Raw genomic sequence first — 18,219 nt, forward strand, 5'->3', positions numbered from 1 at the left:
ATTTTCTGGGTCTCTTGGGTTGGTGATGTTTGGGAGGAACCTTTGGGTTGCACAAGGCAAGGGAACGCTTATTTTAAGGAGAAATGATCCATACACTTATTTCTTATAATAGTTTCACAACAAGCTGATGTGGTTAGTAATATTTTATTATTTTTTTTACAAAAAGAAAACAAAAAAAATAATAAAATATTATCAGCCACATCAACTTGTTATGGAGCTGTTGTGAGAAATGAGTGTAAGGATCATTTCTCATTATGTAATAATTAACAAATGTCAGTTCAATTAATTAAATTGGAGCAATTTTCTCCATAGCAGTTTGGAAAAAATAAGTTACGTGAACTTAATTGGATTTCTCACTTTGGAATGCAAGCAGACATTTTTTTTTCTCAGATGAATAGACAGTAGACAATTGAGAGATATGAATATATATATATATATATATATATATATATATATATTTTAGATAAGTCCAAAAATGAAGTTCTTAAAATTTTAATATTAAAATGGTAAAATCTGAATGGTTTAATTTAATTTAAACAATAGTTAAATTTTTTGAAAAATTATCATAAATTTACCAAGATGTAAAGGTTGCTAATTCCCAAATACAAATAACTCAAACGGACAAATCAATTTTTTTACTTAATTATTTTATTAATTATGAATTATTACATTAATTTGTAAAAATATTTGTAATAAAACTATAATACCCTAATTACACTAGATAAATATTTCTTGCACACATTTTATACGCAAAGTCCTACATGACGAGATTTTTTTTAAAAAAAATTAAAATTAAAATAATGTGCCACGTACGACTTTGTGTACAAAGTGTGTGTAATTTTTGAGTACACGAGACATTTAAAGTTGACAATTTTTGTTACGACCTGTGAACCGAACACGAAATTAGTGAGTTAGTATTGAAGGGTTTGATACATTTAATTAAACGGGTCGGGTTAGGGTTAACATATGTAGTCTTATATTTGTGTCTCGACACGATCTGAACATGACACACGAACACAAATTACCATATTGCCCGAATGCAATCTTGTATGGCAAGTTGTTTGTCCACAATCTCTTGAGCCTACTGATTTGAAAAGAGCATTAATCCTCTAAATGCAGAGGATTTCCGTTTCCCCTCTTGATATTTAAGTTTGACAATTATAATTCGTTGCCTTCTTTATACAGAAATAGCATGAAAAAGTTGTGTTCTTATCACCCATTTGGACAATATCAACCTAGGACGTTGCCCCCAATAGACTCCTTTTTCTTCTTTGTAGCAGCTCCAAATAAACCAAATTCTGCTCGTGATAGCTTTGCCTTAGCCAGTGAATTGTCAGTTGCATGAGTGCTTTGAAGGTCTATCAATCTGGCTTTCAACTCAGCTTTTATCTGCTAGAATTTCCAAAGTGTGCTTTACTTCAAGTTGCCTAAATCTTTTGTGCAATTGATAGAAGGGACTTTCTCCTAATAATACCCTCCATGTAGGATGTTTCATCAACCAAAAGGATTCAAAGCGAAAAGATTTTCATCTGTTGCATATTCTGATTGGATATCTATCGTGTAAGGAATTATAATATGGTTGGAACCAATTGTATTGAAAAATATTGATGTCAGTATAAATGGTTAAGCCTTGCACAGAATAATAGTTATAATAATTTAGTTTCATATAAAATAGTAAGTGTAAAAAAGACTAATTGATAAGACATAATTAGATCTCAATCCACCTGCTTAAACTTTTGAGATCAAATTGTAAAAGGATATAAAAACTCGAAGTGACATTTGATCATGGTGGGTTTTACTTTGGAGTATGAAGATAGATTGATTCAGCATAAGATGAAATAGGTTTAAAGACTTCACGAGTTTTGGAACACGAGTTGAACTTTCGATTTGAGTGACGCAGAGAAGGGAATACCTAATGTTTGAGTGATGTCGCCACAAAAGTAAAGAGTGCTAATAGATTCAAGATAATAAAAGTCATTATAGAGTAGGTTACACTTAGGAGAGGCGATGAAGTAAGTTGATTTTTATGATGTTGGTGAGTCCAATTTCAAGTATGAGCGCTAGATTGGCCCAGTTTGTATTCCCATCAAACATGATATTTGGGGCCTGTATTGTGTAGTAAACTAGTAATATCAAGATCCTCAATCAAACGTGAGCCTAGCCCTTCACAATTCCAACACAAGCGGCTCATGGAATGGGCCCAAGCCCAAGCCCTTCTTCGAGCTAAAAAAAGCCATACATTTCTGACTTCTCTAATCCAAAACTCCACGAATTTTCAAACTTAAAAGAAAAAGGACAAAAACAAAAAAACACACAGAGCATTCAAATCGAAAAATTCCAGATTAAGAAAATCCAAAATAACGATACCCCACGCGCCACCGATAAAATGGAACAGCCGAAGCCGGAGACGGAGCAAGCCATGCGAGCCCCAGGGCAGGACCCAGACCTGAAACACGATCCGAAAGACGCGGGTCATGCGACGAATGGGGACGGGAAGTGGACGAGTTTGGTGATTGGATAGGAGTCTCAGAACGAGAGTCAGAGTGAGGGACAGACCCAGGCTCAGACTCAGACCGAGCCATCCACGACCCGAATGGCGTCGCCCGGATCAAGGAAATCGGTGCGCTGGAGCTCCGAACTGGTGACGGAATCGCCCGCCATGTCCTACCCCAGCGGATCCAGCCCCAACGTGTCTTCTTCCCCTGTTCCCTCCTCTTCCTTCTCCTTCAGGGTAAAGTATTCTCTGTTTCTATACGTATTTGTTTGCGTACATCATTCGGTATTGATGGAATTTCTGTATATTTTTTTTGGGGCAGATACGGTGGATACTGTATGGAACGTGCTTGGTGTTAAAGTATTTTCAAAATTAATATGTATATAAATATTTATTTTGTGTCTTGGGAATCATTTAAAAGGAAGGTATTTAAAAGCATTAAATGAAGATAGTCCCACATGGGAAAAAGAGAAACTGAAGTTGGCATTTATAAGGCCCAACACACTTTAAGCATTTAAAGTAATGCTTAGGTGTATACTCTTATGTGTATACTATAGTACGGTGCGAAGCACCGGACGCACACGCACGCGCACGCGCGTGGCAGTGGGCGATAGTGGCGCTTTGATGGCGCACTTGGCACTTAGCACGAAACATCAGAGCTCGGAGCGATCTAATCATGACCTTTCGATTTTGGATGGTCATGATCAATTGATCTAGTGGTTTAATCTAAACCATAGGATGCTTCTTAGGTAGATCCAATGGTCGGATTTACTGGACAATCAAATAAATAAACTGTGAGGTCAAATCACATTTGATCTAATGGTTGAGATTAATTAATAACGATCTAATGGTTATTATTAATCAATCATAGACAGTTATTTGATCTGATGGTCAGATTTAAGTGTCTGTTGAAACAGCAGTTTATGACTGTTATGGAAGCAGTTATGGACGGTTAGATTAGCAGTTATTTAAATATTATACAGAAGTAACTGCTGTCCAGTTATCAGAAATATACAGAAATAACTGTTGTACAGTGTTTAATAAAAGAAATAATAAAATTTCTTTTATCTTCAATGCTTTTTCTGATACCTTCTGTATTTTAAAATTAAAAAGAGTCTCTGTCTGTCTCTTGATATAATAGAAAAATTTTAGAGTATTCGGGTTTAATTTTTCGTTAGTGCAAAACGAGATTAAACAAACAGAGGTTTCTGGGCTCCATTGTATCCTGGAGAATTATTTGCTGTAACCTTTTTGCATACCTTTCTGGTGGGGACAAATAATTTATTAAGGAAAGCGACGTTGTAACGCAGGAGCATTTCGTTTTTCTGCTTTCGATTATTTTTTCTAACAATTGGTAGGTGGGGAAAGAAGGTCGGGAGCCCACGAGCTCAAGTTGGTCCCTTCTCAAAGTGGGTTGGTGAAGGAAAAAGGTAATTGTCAAGCCACCTACCTTCATCTTGAGCCGTCTAAAGGGACTAAGAGCCATCCATTGAAGCCGGAAGAGAGTTTGGTAAGCTTTTAAAAGAAGACAAGAAAAATAATAAGAACTGGTAGGTTTTGACCAAAAAATAAAAAATATAAGAATAACGAACCCCATTAAATAGACGATAGGGCAGGGCCAAGGCAGTACTGCTTCTTTCTTATGTTGCAGCAGGCAAGAAATTAGAGCACCGGCCGCTGTGTGAGTGGTATATCCCAGTGAGTACATCTTGAAAGCTAGAAAGAAAATACTTTACTACTCATGGAGAATCAAACCCAGAGAAAACCCAGAATTCTGTGCCTCCATGGCTTCAGAACAAGCGGTGAAATTCTCAAGAAATTGGCAGGAAGATTGCCCCAAACCGTGCTCGAAAAGCTGGACCTTTTCTTCCTTGACGCCCCGTTTCCTGCTGAAGGAAAGTCCGACGTGGAAGGCATTTACGACCCTCCCTACTTTGAGTGGTTCCAAGCCAACGAGGTTCTACATCTTTCCCATCGAATATTGTTTTAGCTTTTTCGCGGTGAAAACAGAGTACGTTTTAGTAACTTTTACAATGGTTATTTTCTTATAGGATTTTACGGAGTATACCAATTTTGAAGAATGTCTTGCATACATGGAAGATTACATGTTAAAGCATGGTCCTTTTGACGGTGTACTGGGCTTCTCCATGGTGCGATTGTCGGAAAAACTTTTTTACTTTTCGATATGATGTAAGAGGGCATTCAAGCTTCACCTGCTCGAGCAGGTATTCGGGCAGTTAGAGTAGGCGGAACTCGGGCTGCCGGGTACCTACCCGGATAGGTTGAGGCGCGGGTGCTCTTCAATACGGATCTATGTTACTGAAATGATTTTTTTTTTTTCACCATCTCTGATTTGTTTATTATTTTTGAACTGTAATGGATTTCAGGGAGGAATGATAGCATCTTTATTGCCCGGAATGCAAGAAGAGGTACAAGAAACTTATCTGTTCAATTTCTTTTAAGGCATTCTTTTGGTAGCATTTTCTTATGTTCTTGTTAATGTTTTCTACCATTACGTTTTATTTCAAGTTTTGTTAAAAGCATACCAAAAGTACTTTGAGAATTAGTCTTTGTGAGGAGGAGAATTAATAAGGGTAACAAAGAGAAACAATGGTGTGTCAATTGCAGGGTGTGGCTCTTACTAAGGTACCGAAGATAAAGTTTGTGATAATAATATCAGGAGCTAAGTTTGGAGGATCCAAGTATGGGGCGCCTAAGCTGGCTGCTAATGCTTTTTCATCTCCCATCAAGTGCCCATCTCTCCACTTGATAGGTAATTTGAAAATTGATAATGCCATCTTCATACTTTATTGTACAAACTCTATGTTTTGATCTCATTCTCTGCGAGAGATTATTGAGAGTATAGGCCAATGGGCCTGGGAATATAAAAAAAATACCCAATTAGGGATATTACCTATTGGCCATAACAATGAAGGATAATCCATGGAAACATGCAATAGTTTTTCTATAATGAATTGGCTGGTGGTCATATATGCAAATGGGCCTTTAATACTTTCCCGATTATGTGTGGGTTGAGATAATTCATCCAGGAGACATCTCATTTTGTCTTATTTGTCTCTTGTGCTGCAGGGGAGAAAGACTTCAATAAGCAAGAGGGGACTTCTCTACTGGAATCATTCGTGGACCCTGTTGTAATTCATCACCCCAAGGGCCACACTATTCCTAAACTTGGTTAGTAGTATACTTAATTTCTGCCACATGCATATCGTCCAGATTTTCATTTTGCCTTTGCATAATATGTAAGCTAGGGATGGGGATGCCGTGCAGCAAGTGTAATAAGATAATTATCTATGTAAAAAGTTGTTCGAGCCCCACCTGTTTTGACAGATGTTCAGCCATGCAGCCTGAACATGCAAAACTCGGGTGGCCTAAACGCCTACCTGAGCAGGTGAGACTCAAATGAGGCCGCCCATTGCAATGAGACAGCCTTATTGCCTGCTATCTAAATCCTTCAATACCTATTGTGCCAGTGGGTAACTTACTAATAAGATGCTTACCAACCATAAAAAAGAACTTACTAATAAGAAAATATATAGTGACGTGTGGATATGATTCCAATAATAAAAAATAAAGATAATACTAGATTCTTAAGTTTTATTTTATTTTATTTTTGTGCAGAGGATGAGGCCGAGGAAACAATGCTCAAGTTCATTGAGAAGATTCAAATGCTGCCGGGACACGAAGAATAGATCTGTTTAGCTGGGAAGGCTGCTTTATTGCCTAGGATTCTCATGAACCATAATCGTATTCTTCTTCTTAATATTGTATAATACTATGTGCCGTCAATCGTCAGCAATGGTTAACTCTAATAAATAAAGATATTCATTATCTGTTAGCTTTACATTTGAGAAAGCCGATGGGTGTTAGATAACAAGCATCAAAATGTTGCTCCCATTACATTTTTGTAAGCCAATGGTCAGTGGACATCAATGTCAAATTTTGAGCATGGTTGTTGGGTAGATAATGAGATTGACAATTTTTGACACATCCTGTAAATTGGATGTGAATCTAACACGAAATTAATGAATTAAGGTTGAAGGGTCTAACCCATTTAATTAAATGGGTCGGTTAGGTTTACATATACAGTCTTGTATTCATGCCTCAACATGACTTAAACCCAACACGTGACATTTAAAGTTAATAATTTTTGTTACGACCTGTGAATCGGACACGAAATTAGTGAGTTAGTGTTGAAGGATTTGATCCATTTAATTAAATGGGTCGGGTTATGGTTAACCTATGTAATCTTATGTTTGTGTTTCGACACAATCTGAATATGACACACAAACACAAATTACCATATTGCCCAAATGTAATCTTTTATGGCAAGTTTTTTGTCCACAATCTCTTGAACCTACTGATTTGAAAAGAGCAATCCTCTAAATGCAGAGGATTTCTGTTTCCCCTCTTGATATCTGAGTTTAGCAATTCTAATTCGTTACCTTCTTTGTACATAAATAGCATGAAAAAGTTGTGTTCTTATCGCCCTCTTTCGACAATTTCAACCTAGGACGTTGCCCCAATAAACTCCCTTTTCTTCCTTCTAGCAGCTCCAAATAGACCAAATTCTACTGGTGATAGCTTTGCCTTAGCCAAGGAATTGTCAGTTGCTGCAGTGCTTTGAAGTTCTATCAATCTGGCTTTCAACTCCGCTTTTATCTGCTAGAATTTCCAAAGTGTGCTTTACTTCAAGTTGCTTAAATCTTTTGTGCAATTGAGAGAAGGGACTTTCTCCTAATAATACCCTCCATGTAGGATGTTTCATCAACTAAAAGGATTCAAAGCGAAAAGATTTTCTTCTGTTGCATGTTCTGATTTGATATCTATCGTGTAAGGAACTATAATATGGTTGGAACCAATTGTATTGAAAAATATTCGTGTCAGTATAAATGGTTAAGCCTTGCACAGAATAATAATTATACTAATTTAGTTTCATATAAAATAGTAAGTGTAAAAAAGACTAATTGATAAGACATAATTAGATCTCAATCCACCTGCTTAAACTTTTGAGATCAAATTGTAGAAGGATATAAAAATTGGAAGTGACATTTGATCATGGTGGGTTCTACTTTGGAGTATGGTGATAGATTGAGTCAGCATAATATGGAATAGGTTTAAGGACTTAATTTTGTGTGGTTCACGAGTTTTGGAGCACGAGTTGGACTTTTGATTTGAGTGACCCAGGAAAGGGAATACTTAATGTTTGAGTGATGTCGCCACAAAAGTAAAGAGTGCTAATAGATTCAAGATAATAAAAACCGTTATAGAGTAGGTTACGGTTAGGATAGGCGATGAAGCAAGTTGATTTTTATGATGTTGGTGGGTCCAATTTCAAGTATGAGCGCTAGATTGGCCCAGTTTCTATTCCCATCAAACATGATATTTGGGGCCTGTATTGTGTCGTAAACTAGTAATATCAAGATTCCACAATCAAACGCGAGCCTAGCCCTTCACAATTCCAACACAAGCGGCTCATGGAATGGGCCCAAGCCCAAGCCCTTCTTCGCGCTAAAAAAAGCCATACATTTCTAACTTCTAAGGCCATTACCGTCCTCACCGGTAAATACCCGTTTTCTAATCCAAAACTCCACGAATTTTCAAACTTAAAAGAAAAATGACAAAAACAAAAAAGAAGAAAACACACACAGAGCATTCAAATTGAAAAATTCCAGATTAAGAAAACCCAAAATAACGATACCCCACGCGCCACCGATAAAATGGAACAGCCGAAGCCGGAGAAGGAGCAAGCCATGCGAGCCCCAGGGCAGGACCCAGACCTGAAACTCGATCCGAAAGAGGCGGGCCATGCGACGAATGGGGACGGGAAGTGGACGAGTTTGGTGATTGGATCGGAGTCTCAGAGCGAGAGTCAGAGTGAGGGACAGACCCAGGCTCAGACTCAGACCGAGACCGAGCCATCCACGACCCGAACGGCGTCGCTCGGATCGAGGAAATCGGTGCGCTGGAGCCCCGAACTGGTGACGGAATCGCCCGCCATGTCCTACCCCAGCGGATCCAGCCCCTACGTGTCTTCTTCCCCTGTTCCCTCCTCTTCCTTCTCCTTCAAGGGTAAAGTATTCTCTGTTTCTATACGTATTTGTTTACGTACATCATTCGGTATTGATGGAATTTCTGTATATTTTTTTTGCGGCAGATACGGTGGATACTGTACGGAACGTGCTTGGGAGGTGGGGAAAGAAGGTCGGGGAAACCACTAGGAAGGCTGAAGATCTCGCTGGAAACACTTGGCAGCACTGTAAGTTTTTTAGGTTTTATCAGATTCGATGTTACGAAGACGTTGCTCTTTGATTTTCTGCTGAATTAGCTGCATAGTTAAGTTATTTGATTAGTTTCTCCATGCATGTAGTTAACTTTAGTGCTTTTGATTCTATTCTTGGATGGGGGGATTGGACTTTCTTGTTATAGTTCATTCGTTGTGGATAAATGATTGGTTCGCGTTTGATGGTTTTGGGGGATTATTATCAAAGATTGTGATGTGGTTTTGAGGGCTGGCGATTGTTTGATCTCTTTAGTTGGTCGATGTTATTTCTGTGTAAGAGGCAGATGCAAGAAAATAATGAAAATGTTAATGATCAGAGTTCTGGGGAAGATCCTTCACACAAGACCACATGAATGAATAGTAAAATTAGCTTTTCAAATGTTCATTACCTAAACGCTAGTAGAGCTTATGAACTTGTATTTTAATTGTTGATTACTGGCTGCTCCAATATACTATATTTTTCCAAGATTGTTGAAATTATCGACCCAAACTATAAAGCTCCTCTAATAAGATGCCTTGTAATTTCTTAGCTAGCAAAAGTTTTATTTGTTCAAAATTCTAAGCAATATATATTATAAGTTTCAAAATAAGCAGGAAGTTTGATTTGATGCTATCAAAATTAGTAACAATGCCGTGAGGGTTAGCTCAAATGGTCGCTCGTTTGGTGTAATATTACAAGGTCGGCTGTTCGAGTTTCTTTAATTACCTGATACACAGTTCTTGTGGGTGGAGTCGTGTATCCAGGATTTATCCTACAGGGATGGGCCCCAAAGGGGCCCTGCCTTGAAGGGTTTATAAAAAAGAAAGTAATAACAATAAGTTAAGATATGATAATAAGCTATTTAGGATTTATTGTCTCTTTCATGTAGATGCTGTTTTGCTATGTGGTCATATAGATCTTAAAGTGAGTTACTGAGGTGGTTGTCACACAGTTTTGTAATTAAAAAGTGGAGATCCTTGTCTTTTATTAGACTTTAGGACATCATGCCTCTTCTTATAATCTTGGTCCATGCACTTTTCTTCAACCAGAACAATTTGTCGTGTAAGTGTAGTTGTTACTAGTCCTGTTTGGACATGACCAAACCATCTGTACTCACTTTTTTCTACCAAACCATGATATCTTCTTTTTTATAAAGGACTGAATGCTGAGTTATTTGCATAATTTTGGTACTGAAAAAATGAGATGTTCTGTGTCTTTCTATTTCTTTCTTTGTTTCTATATAGCTTGATTATACTTTTTTTCTTTTACTTTTCTCAAATTTTCAAAACCATTTTGCAGTTGTCATACATGAAATTACTACTGACCGTTCTTTTATTTGTTTTTCTTATTAGTACTAAAGTGACCTCCGTTTGTATTAAATTAGTGAAAACCGGCCCTAGTTTTGCTGATGCTGCAATGGGAAGAATTGCACAGGGAACAAAGGTCCTAGCAGAAGGTGGTTATGAGAAAATTTTCCGGCAAACTTTTGAGACTGTTCCTGAAGAGAAACTTCAGGATTCATACGCATGTTACTTATCCACGTCAGCTGGTCCAGTCATGGGAGTTTTATATGTATCCACAGCAAAGCTTGCGTTTTGTAGCGATAATCCTCTTTCATATACAGTCAATGACCAAACTGAATGGAGCTATTATAAGGTACATTTGTATGATACTTAAAAAAAAGGTACATTTGTATGAATCGTACATGCCTGCATAGGGTAAGAGAGGGGTCGGGTTGTATAGTTTTCTTTCCTTTTTATTTTTCACTTTTACCTATGAAGTTTCATCTTGATTAAGAGCATATTATTTGTCAATGCATTTGAATCTGGTTGGACTCTCTTTTTGGTCAAAGCTAAAACTAATCATTTTGGTGACTTAATTATCTATTTGATTGTATAAGTAGCCAGGATTGTACTAGGAAATTTCAATTTTGTGAATTATCAGAACGGGGGAGGGGGGAGGAATTAAATAGACTATTTACTTGGATGGGGTTTATATACAATATGCTAAACATTGGATGTGCCAGGGAATCTTGGGCCCAAGTTTAAATAGTGTGTGTTATTCAATATGAATATACAAACAAAGGGGGCTTTGGGTGGGAAGGGGTCCATTGCCCCCCACTTGCTACCTCCAAGTCCTCTGAAAGTTAGCTTGTAATTGAGCTTTTGAATCAGCGTTCATTATTAGACACTTGTAAAGGAGCTTTTTGCTGACTGCCAACATTGTTAGGGTTGGAGATTTGACAATGGCAGGGTCAATTCCATAAGTAGAAGTATTGATTCTGATGAGTTATAATACTAGTGAAAGAAGTTTGGCATCTTCTAAATGATTTGAATCCTCATGAGCTATTATGGCAGATGTACGACAATTATTCACATCCTACCTTGTTTTCTGTTTATATTTTTAATTAGACATGGTGTTAATGTTATGATAGTATCTCTGGGGTGTTTGCTTTGGGGAATAGATGTTGCTTTGAAGCAAGGCTCATGGGGTACTTTCTTTAGCGCGCCATTCAAGAGGTCTTTATTTTGTGAATTGAAATTGCTGTCACTCTCCTCGGACGAAAACTGCTTCCATTGTGACTAGTGCATATGGCAAATAAAAAAATATTAGTTGATGTAAAGGTTTCTTCATCAACTTATTTGGAAGATTTTGCTCTTGATATTTCTAATGTTATAGGAATTATGTGTTGATAATGTTATGAGAAATTTAAGTTCTATAAATTTCATTTTAATTCTCTATATGATTGACTTGTTGATTGCTCCACTCAAGGTAGATTCTGGCTTCATTCCTGGTGAAAACTTAGGGTTTGGTTATGATCAAGACGTTTGCTAACTGTAGTGATAATATTTTAATCTCTGAAATCATGTGACTCTTGGTCATAGACGGTCTTTTACACAGGTATTTCATGACTTGTTTGCTGATTTATTGCGATCATGCCCTGTGTTTGTGTTGTCAGCTAATGTTTTCTGAGGTTTAACACTTTTTAAGAAATAATGTGGGTGATTTTCCCCCTGTTCGGGGCCAATTACTTATAAAATAATAATAATAATAATGTGGGGAATGGGGATTGCTTCTTTTAGCGGGTAAAGGTGATTGAATCAATGAACTATTTTCGCTTGTAATATTAATTTTCATCAAACCCTTTTTTTATTTTTATTTATTTTTTTAAATTTCATAAACTAGTGTATAGTTGGAATCATTCTTTTCTTGTTTGTTAGACATCAAGCTGGAATTTGTCTCCGTTAAACTTATTTGATTTTGAGTTTTCTGCAGTAATTTCTGACAGTTTCTGCCTATTTCCTCTGTGATGTTAATAGGTAGTTATCCCATTACACCAGCTTAAAGATGTTAATCCTTCATCAAGCAGAGCCAACCCTACTGAAAAGTACATTCAGGTTATCTCTGTTGATAACCATGAATTTTGGTTTCTGGGCTTCTTAAACTACAACGCTGCTGCGAAATTCCTACAGGAAGCTTTGCAAGCCAGCAACTTACAATCTGCATGATACCTGCTTTTGTGGCTCATAGTTTCACTTTATTGTACACTGTGCTTCATGTAACTCAGAAGTTAATAGATTAGATAATTTTATTACTTGCTGTTTTTGGGACCATAGATTGCCACATTTATTTGAGAATTCTTGAAATTCCTTTGTTAATGAAACAAAGTAACTGTAGAGTTTATGTTTTGGTATGTTTTGGGAGGACAACTACAAAGGTATATTTTTTCTTCTTCCTCCGTCCGGTACTTGAGATTGCCACATCAGCATTGTAAAATAGTTGTGAAATAGTGATTTCTAGCTGGATTCTTTCTTTTGGCCAAATAGTTGCTCCTGTATTGCACATATGGAAGCCGTTTGTTGATTTTTTTTCTTTCTTTCTTTTCTTTTGGCAAAAATCCACCGAGGAGCCCCAGTACTCTTCCACTGTTCTACACATGCAAAAATGGGTATGGATGGACGAAGGGAGAGGATAGGAGGATGGGATGTTATACTTTCCCTTGTTGGATTTTCTGTTTTTCTGGAGGGCGTCCTTCCAAAGCGCATTTTTTGCAATGAACTGAAATTGAGGAAATTTGAAGGAAGAGAACATCAACTTAATGGATACTTTGTACTTCTCTTTTTAGCCTTAATTATTAAAATTAAATTTTGTACTTTTTCATAACAGGACGCTAGGGACACTTGTCTCGATCTTCACAGTCCATTTCAACTGGAGCTGAATTCAACCCGGATCCAAATTTATAACAATTTCTTACCAAATTTGATCACTTATCTCTTTCTATAATCAATTTATATACTCTTATCTATTCCTAATCTCTTCTTTGCAGGTTGTTTGCTATCTATCGATATGCAAAAAGAGAGCTAGTCCCCACTGCGTAAAGGCCTTATCTTAAAAAATCTGTTGCCAAATTAACTGTCCAAAAGTTCCTGCTTGACATTACAGAGATTATTTTGCAATTGGTGTTCTTCGTTCCCAATTTGAAAATGATGGCCAATTCTTTCAAATTGAGATGAAGATCAATTTACTCTATTAAACTTACAACTATCAATAAAATATGTGATACTTACATTTTAAATAGAGTATGCGATTCTCACATATTTTAGAGACATATGTCAGTTTAATAGATTGGATTAAACAAACTTCTTTCAACTCAATTCGAAGGAATACTTTATTCTATTCGGAAAATGGATTAGATTTTTAATCTTTTAATGGCCACCTCTCATGATTCCAAATTTAAAAGGGATGTTGAAAATGTGTCTAGGCCGGTGCAAATTGCAGCTTTTATATCCTTAAAGCTTTCAAAGTTGGGGTTAATATTTGGGTCATGGCCTATAGAAGAGGTATTGGCCTGAGACTAAGGCTAGGCCCAGACAGCTTGGTATTACTTTTTTCCATCAACATAATTGAAGCGGGCCACACAATTTTTTCCTTTCGGCATGTGATTAAGATTTAGACTAATCCTAGTTAGATTGCATTAATCATTAACCTATAATGTCAAAATCAAGGTATCTCTAAACTGTTTCTAATGCATGCTTAATTGACCCACCCCCATCTTCTATGTGCACGCGCAAATGTCATATCTTTAGATTACACTTTATTTTAAGTTCATCTTAAAGTGATATTAAAGTAGAGCAATTAATTATTTTAGAAAATCAGAAAATTTCAACAAGCCCAGCATCAAATGATATAGTCATGTGCCCTATAAACTACAGTTGATCGGTAGGTGAATTAATCAGGTCTATGTCTTGGCATGTTGGGTTCCTAAGATTAGCCCCAAAGCCCACCATTCTGGACGGGGAGGCTAGGGTAGGGTGGAAATACCGTGTTAAGAGACTAGCTAACTATTGATCTAAATGTTTTAGGGTTGTTGGGTATTGATTTGATTAAACCTTTAACTTTTAGGTTCATATCATTTCATTATGCTTTTGAATATGACGTCTACTACCGTTTAATTACTCTATATAACGACATTTAACCCGATCTTAGCAATTCATCTTTTGACGGCTCTATTACCCAATACATAATATCAAGAAATTTTAATTAGACTTATAAGTCACTTTCTCCATGATTCAACGTGTGACGTGATGTTTACTCTAATGCTAATTATTAACGGCCTAATAATTAATCCAAAAAATTTGAAACAATTAGATACTGATTTAGTTAAACTTTTTACCGATTGTAATAGATCGTTTTCGCTAAAAAGGTTGAACAAGGAACATGAAATTAAGGCCAGTGTGAGGTTCTTTTGAAGGGTGTTACGTACTTTGGAGCTAGTTCATAGTCATACTAATTAAAGAATGTATCACGTAAAGTTTTTAATTTGCCAATCGGATATTCAAATATTCATTATAGTCGTCTCAGATTTCACATATATGGCTAAGTGAAGACCTCGATATTTGTATCTAATATACATTTGGCCAATAGTCGTATATATTTTTAAACTCAACCTTTTGTTAATTAGCACAATTTTCAACCCCCAAATTCTCAATCATCTTTTATATAAAACCGTCTTGCAGAAAGAGTGTGTCCAATAATTTATATACACATGGTTAGAATATAGGAGATTTCTTCCGTGACTTGACTACAAAACTGCAACCTATTTGATCTAATATTGGACGTGGTGGCTGACTCTGATATCAAATAATAAAAACTTCAAATAGAACTCATCATGAAAAACCGAATTGCAAAAGAAAAGTACCCAAAAACTTATAAATATGGTTAAAATTACACTTAAATAATATAGAACACTTAATTAACATCATAACACCGTCCGGCTGATTCCCCCTGGCCCCTGCCTCCCAAGAAAAAGGAAGGGGCAAAAAAGAAAAACCACCCCAAGAAGTTTCCTAGTGATGTCCAGAACAATGTTGGGCACATTTTTGTGTTGGAAACCCAATTATTTACACTGTAACCTTCCAAGGCAACAATTCTAAAGCCGAAGCCTATGGCTTTGACAAGCAATATTTTTTTTAAAGTATGCCATTCTACTGTTCCATTAAATCATTGCTTTCCATCAAAACTCTTGTCGTTGTGTTTTATAATCTAATATGACATAAGTATCTAGTTTACTTCTTCATGACTCTAACAATCCACAGCCTTGTCGGTGGCCTAATGGACCTAGTTCCACACATAGGTTATCATGTTTCTCGTATTAGCTTTAACGTCGCCTTTCTTTCTATTCTAAAATATACTCATTTCTGGTCCCATGCCAATTTTTTCTTACCAAATCACTTTCTCACTGCTGCCCACTACTCAACTAGAACCTCAACTCTCAATTTTCCAATATATTGATGGAATTACTATTTCATAAACAATGTTTCATTGCACCGACTTATTTAGGACAATCCTCATATTAATTTTCAAGTGTCGAGGTCGGGTCAAAATTTAATATTCCTAAATATCGCGTGCTGGGTTCGAATTGTGTCGAGTCGAGACGTGAATATAAAACTATATAAGTGATCTATAACCTAACCGGCCTATTTAATTAAACGAGCCAGGCCTTTCGACCCTAACTCGTTAATTTTGTGTTAGATTGTGAGTCGTATAAAAAATTGACAGCCCTAAATGTCACGTGTCAGATTTGAGTCGTGTTAAGGCATAGATATAAAACTGTATAGGTCACCCATAACTTAACCCCTTTAATTAAACATGTCAAACCCTTCAACCTTAACCCGCAAATTTCGTGTTGGGTTCATGTCAAGTTCAAGTTTGTAGGTCATATAAAAAATTGTCAACCCTAATTTCAGTACCACTTCCTTTTATCAATTTGACGTTTATTCTAAAAATTTGTTGTTCTCTTCGATGCTCTCCACACATGACAAAAATAAGATACAAAGTGGTTTATAGTTAATTCTTACAAACCACTCTAATAAAGTGACATGTGTTATGAAAGTATGTGAGAATCACATGATTTCCTATTAATACTATTAAAAAAAATGTGATTATCACATGCTAAATGACACTTTGCAATTTATTATACTGGTTTATAGAAATTAGCTACAAATCGGTTTGTAGCTAATTTCTGTCCCTCTTCACAACTTGGCTTTGGTTTACCCCCTTTATAATGAAAATAATTAATCATAACTCATTTGGAAATAAATAATCAAAGATCCACTCAATCAAAAAGCAGTCCAAGTTCTTGAGCTATTTGCTCATTAGACAGCTATTGCATAGCTATGAGCTCATTACGTGGCAAATAATAAGAATAAATACCTACTAGCTAGTGACCACCTCAAAAGAATTTTGTGTAAGTGAAAAAGAAAAGAAAAAAAAAAAAAAAAATCTCTGAAAAGGTATGACATCAAAAAGCTCTCTATTTAGTCTCTATGAAAAAATTATTTAACTTAACTATTGAATGCTGGACCTTTGGCTGGCATCATTATGCAGTCTTCTTCTTATTTTACAATGCCCTTCACCTAGTTTGACTGTGCTAAAATCTGCATTGTTGATGATTTTTTGGGCCGGTGACGTGGCATGATCAGAGACGTCCTTCCTTCCCATGCCGGCCTGCAAAACAGGAAAGACCCGGCGGGGGTTGGCCGGCGGAGCCTCCTCCGACGATTAAGTCAGTCCAGTGTTTTTAAGAAGAGGAGAAAGAGAGAGAAAAATCTCAGAGAATAATGAAGGATTACCTTTAATAATTTTTATACTCCCTTTTTATACCCCTATGTGCTATATGTCTCTTTTACCCCTGTCAAGCGCAGGGCTCCATGTAGATGTTTTATATCTTCTCTGACTTGATTTGACTGGCCTAATAAATACTAAAGGCTGCTCATAACCAAAGCTCAAGATCCAAAGACCAAACAGAAGTCCGAAATCCGGGATTCCATTATAAAGGCAAATCTGGCCCCACATTGATAGGGGACGAATATTCCCTAACATGCATCAACATTAACTTCTAATAATATTGTTGATTAGTTGGTCTTAATTTATTGAAGGAAAAAATTAAAACAGGTAATTATAAGGAGTAAGCCTGTTATTTCACCTTAATTAAGAGAAAATACGGTTTTTCATCGAAAATAAAAGGAAATTTAATTTGATCAGTCATTAATCTCACTTTACACAAATGACCGAATGAAGGAGGAAAAGCAAAGATGAAAAAGGAATTTTAGTCATTAATCTCCTCCACATATATTTTTTTGGCAAGCAGACTAACATATTATCTTATTATAAAAAGGAAATCTTATAAAATAAGATTTGATTTTCAACTCATGATAACCTGTAGTCTATACAAAGGCATGGCAATAATATATAGAACAAAAGGGAAATTTGAAAGAGTTGAGGGACACGATGGTGCAATTGTCATAAACTTACCCATTATCATGATTCAGAGAGGGATGGGTAGAGTTTTCATTGCACGCAAGAATTAGTGAATAGTCACTGAAAGAGAATATCTTCCATTTAGGTGCAAGCTGGATGCTAGTGGAGGGAGCATTTGACATTGTCAGCCCAAATATGGTAGCTCACTGATTTCTTAGGCTTTTGTTTTAGCTCCCCAAACAATCATAGACAGGACCATGCTTTACCTCTCTATCCATCCTATTTAACCCTACACCAACCCAGAACCCTTTTTCTGCTTCCTCCAGGATCGATCACATGCAACCAGGCTGAACCAGCATTGGGAATTCACATGCAACAGTTACTATCTCATTTTTGTTTGCATTATATTTTTATTATTCTTTGGGGGTGTCGATTTATGTTTGCCAGTTAGATTGATCAAGTCGTGTAAAAAATTAACTTTAAATGCCATTTGTTGAGTTCGGATAGTGTCAAGTCGATGCATGGGTATAAGACTTATATAGGTCAATCTAATTCGATCTATTTAATTAAACGGGTCAAACCATGTCCTTAATCCTAATTTGTTAATTTCGTATTTAGGAAGGGCAATAATCGAGCCAAGTATTAAATGTTCAAACTCAATTCGTTTAATTTTTTTTCAAACAC

At 36.4% G+C, this 18,219-nt stretch overlaps 2 protein-coding genes across 2 annotated transcripts; both read left to right on the forward strand.

Moving 5' to 3' along the window:
* Positions 1 to 4,105: 4,105 nt before the first annotated feature.
* LOC133863692 (uncharacterized) lies at positions 4,106 to 6,356 on the forward strand. Its single transcript, XM_062299741.1, has 6 exons — positions 4,106 to 4,451; positions 4,546 to 4,644; positions 4,882 to 4,923; positions 5,123 to 5,267; positions 5,585 to 5,686; positions 6,134 to 6,356. Exons 1-6 carry the CDS (start codon positions 4,236 to 4,238, stop codon positions 6,202 to 6,204), a joined length of 675 nt encoding a protein of 224 aa, XP_062155725.1. The 5' UTR covers positions 4,106 to 4,235; the 3' UTR covers positions 6,205 to 6,356.
* A 1,744-nt stretch (positions 6,357 to 8,100) lies between these two features.
* On the forward strand, positions 8,101 to 12,599 carry LOC133864174 (GLABRA2 expression modulator). Its single transcript, XM_062300427.1, has 4 exons — positions 8,101 to 8,584; positions 8,670 to 8,771; positions 10,160 to 10,431; positions 12,096 to 12,599. The coding sequence occupies exons 1-4, from the start codon at positions 8,233 to 8,235 to the stop codon at positions 12,282 to 12,284; spliced, it is 915 nt and encodes a 304-aa protein (XP_062156411.1). The 5' UTR covers positions 8,101 to 8,232; the 3' UTR covers positions 12,285 to 12,599.
* The last annotated feature ends 5,620 nt before the right edge of the window (positions 12,600 to 18,219 follow it).

Source organism: Alnus glutinosa, chromosome 3 (assembly GCF_958979055.1).
Source record: "Alnus glutinosa chromosome 3, dhAlnGlut1.1, whole genome shotgun sequence".
Classification (NCBI taxonomy): Eukaryota; Viridiplantae; Streptophyta; class Magnoliopsida; order Fagales; family Betulaceae; genus Alnus; species Alnus glutinosa.

Bases quoted from the DNA above. Each gene is read 5' to 3' on its own strand.
- LOC133863692 (XM_062299741.1), top strand. From the start codon at position 4,236: ATGGAGAATCAAACCCAGAGAAAACCCAGAATTCTGTGCCTCCATGGC. The intron at 4,645-4,881 runs GTGCGATTGTCG...AATGGATTTCAG, and splicing joins GTGTACTGGGCTTCTCCATG to GGAGGAATGATAGCATCTTT. The intron at 4,924-5,122 runs GTACAAGAAACT...TGTCAATTGCAG, and splicing joins TGCCCGGAATGCAAGAAGAG to GGTGTGGCTCTTACTAAGGT.
- LOC133864174 (XM_062300427.1), top strand. From the start codon at position 8,233: ATGGAACAGCCGAAGCCGGAGAAGGAGCAAGCCATGCGAGCCCCAGGG. The intron at 8,585-8,669 runs GTAAAGTATTCT...TTTTTGCGGCAG, and splicing joins CTCTTCCTTCTCCTTCAAGG to ATACGGTGGATACTGTACGG. The intron at 8,772-10,159 runs GTAAGTTTTTTA...GTATTAAATTAG, and splicing joins TGGAAACACTTGGCAGCACT to TGAAAACCGGCCCTAGTTTT.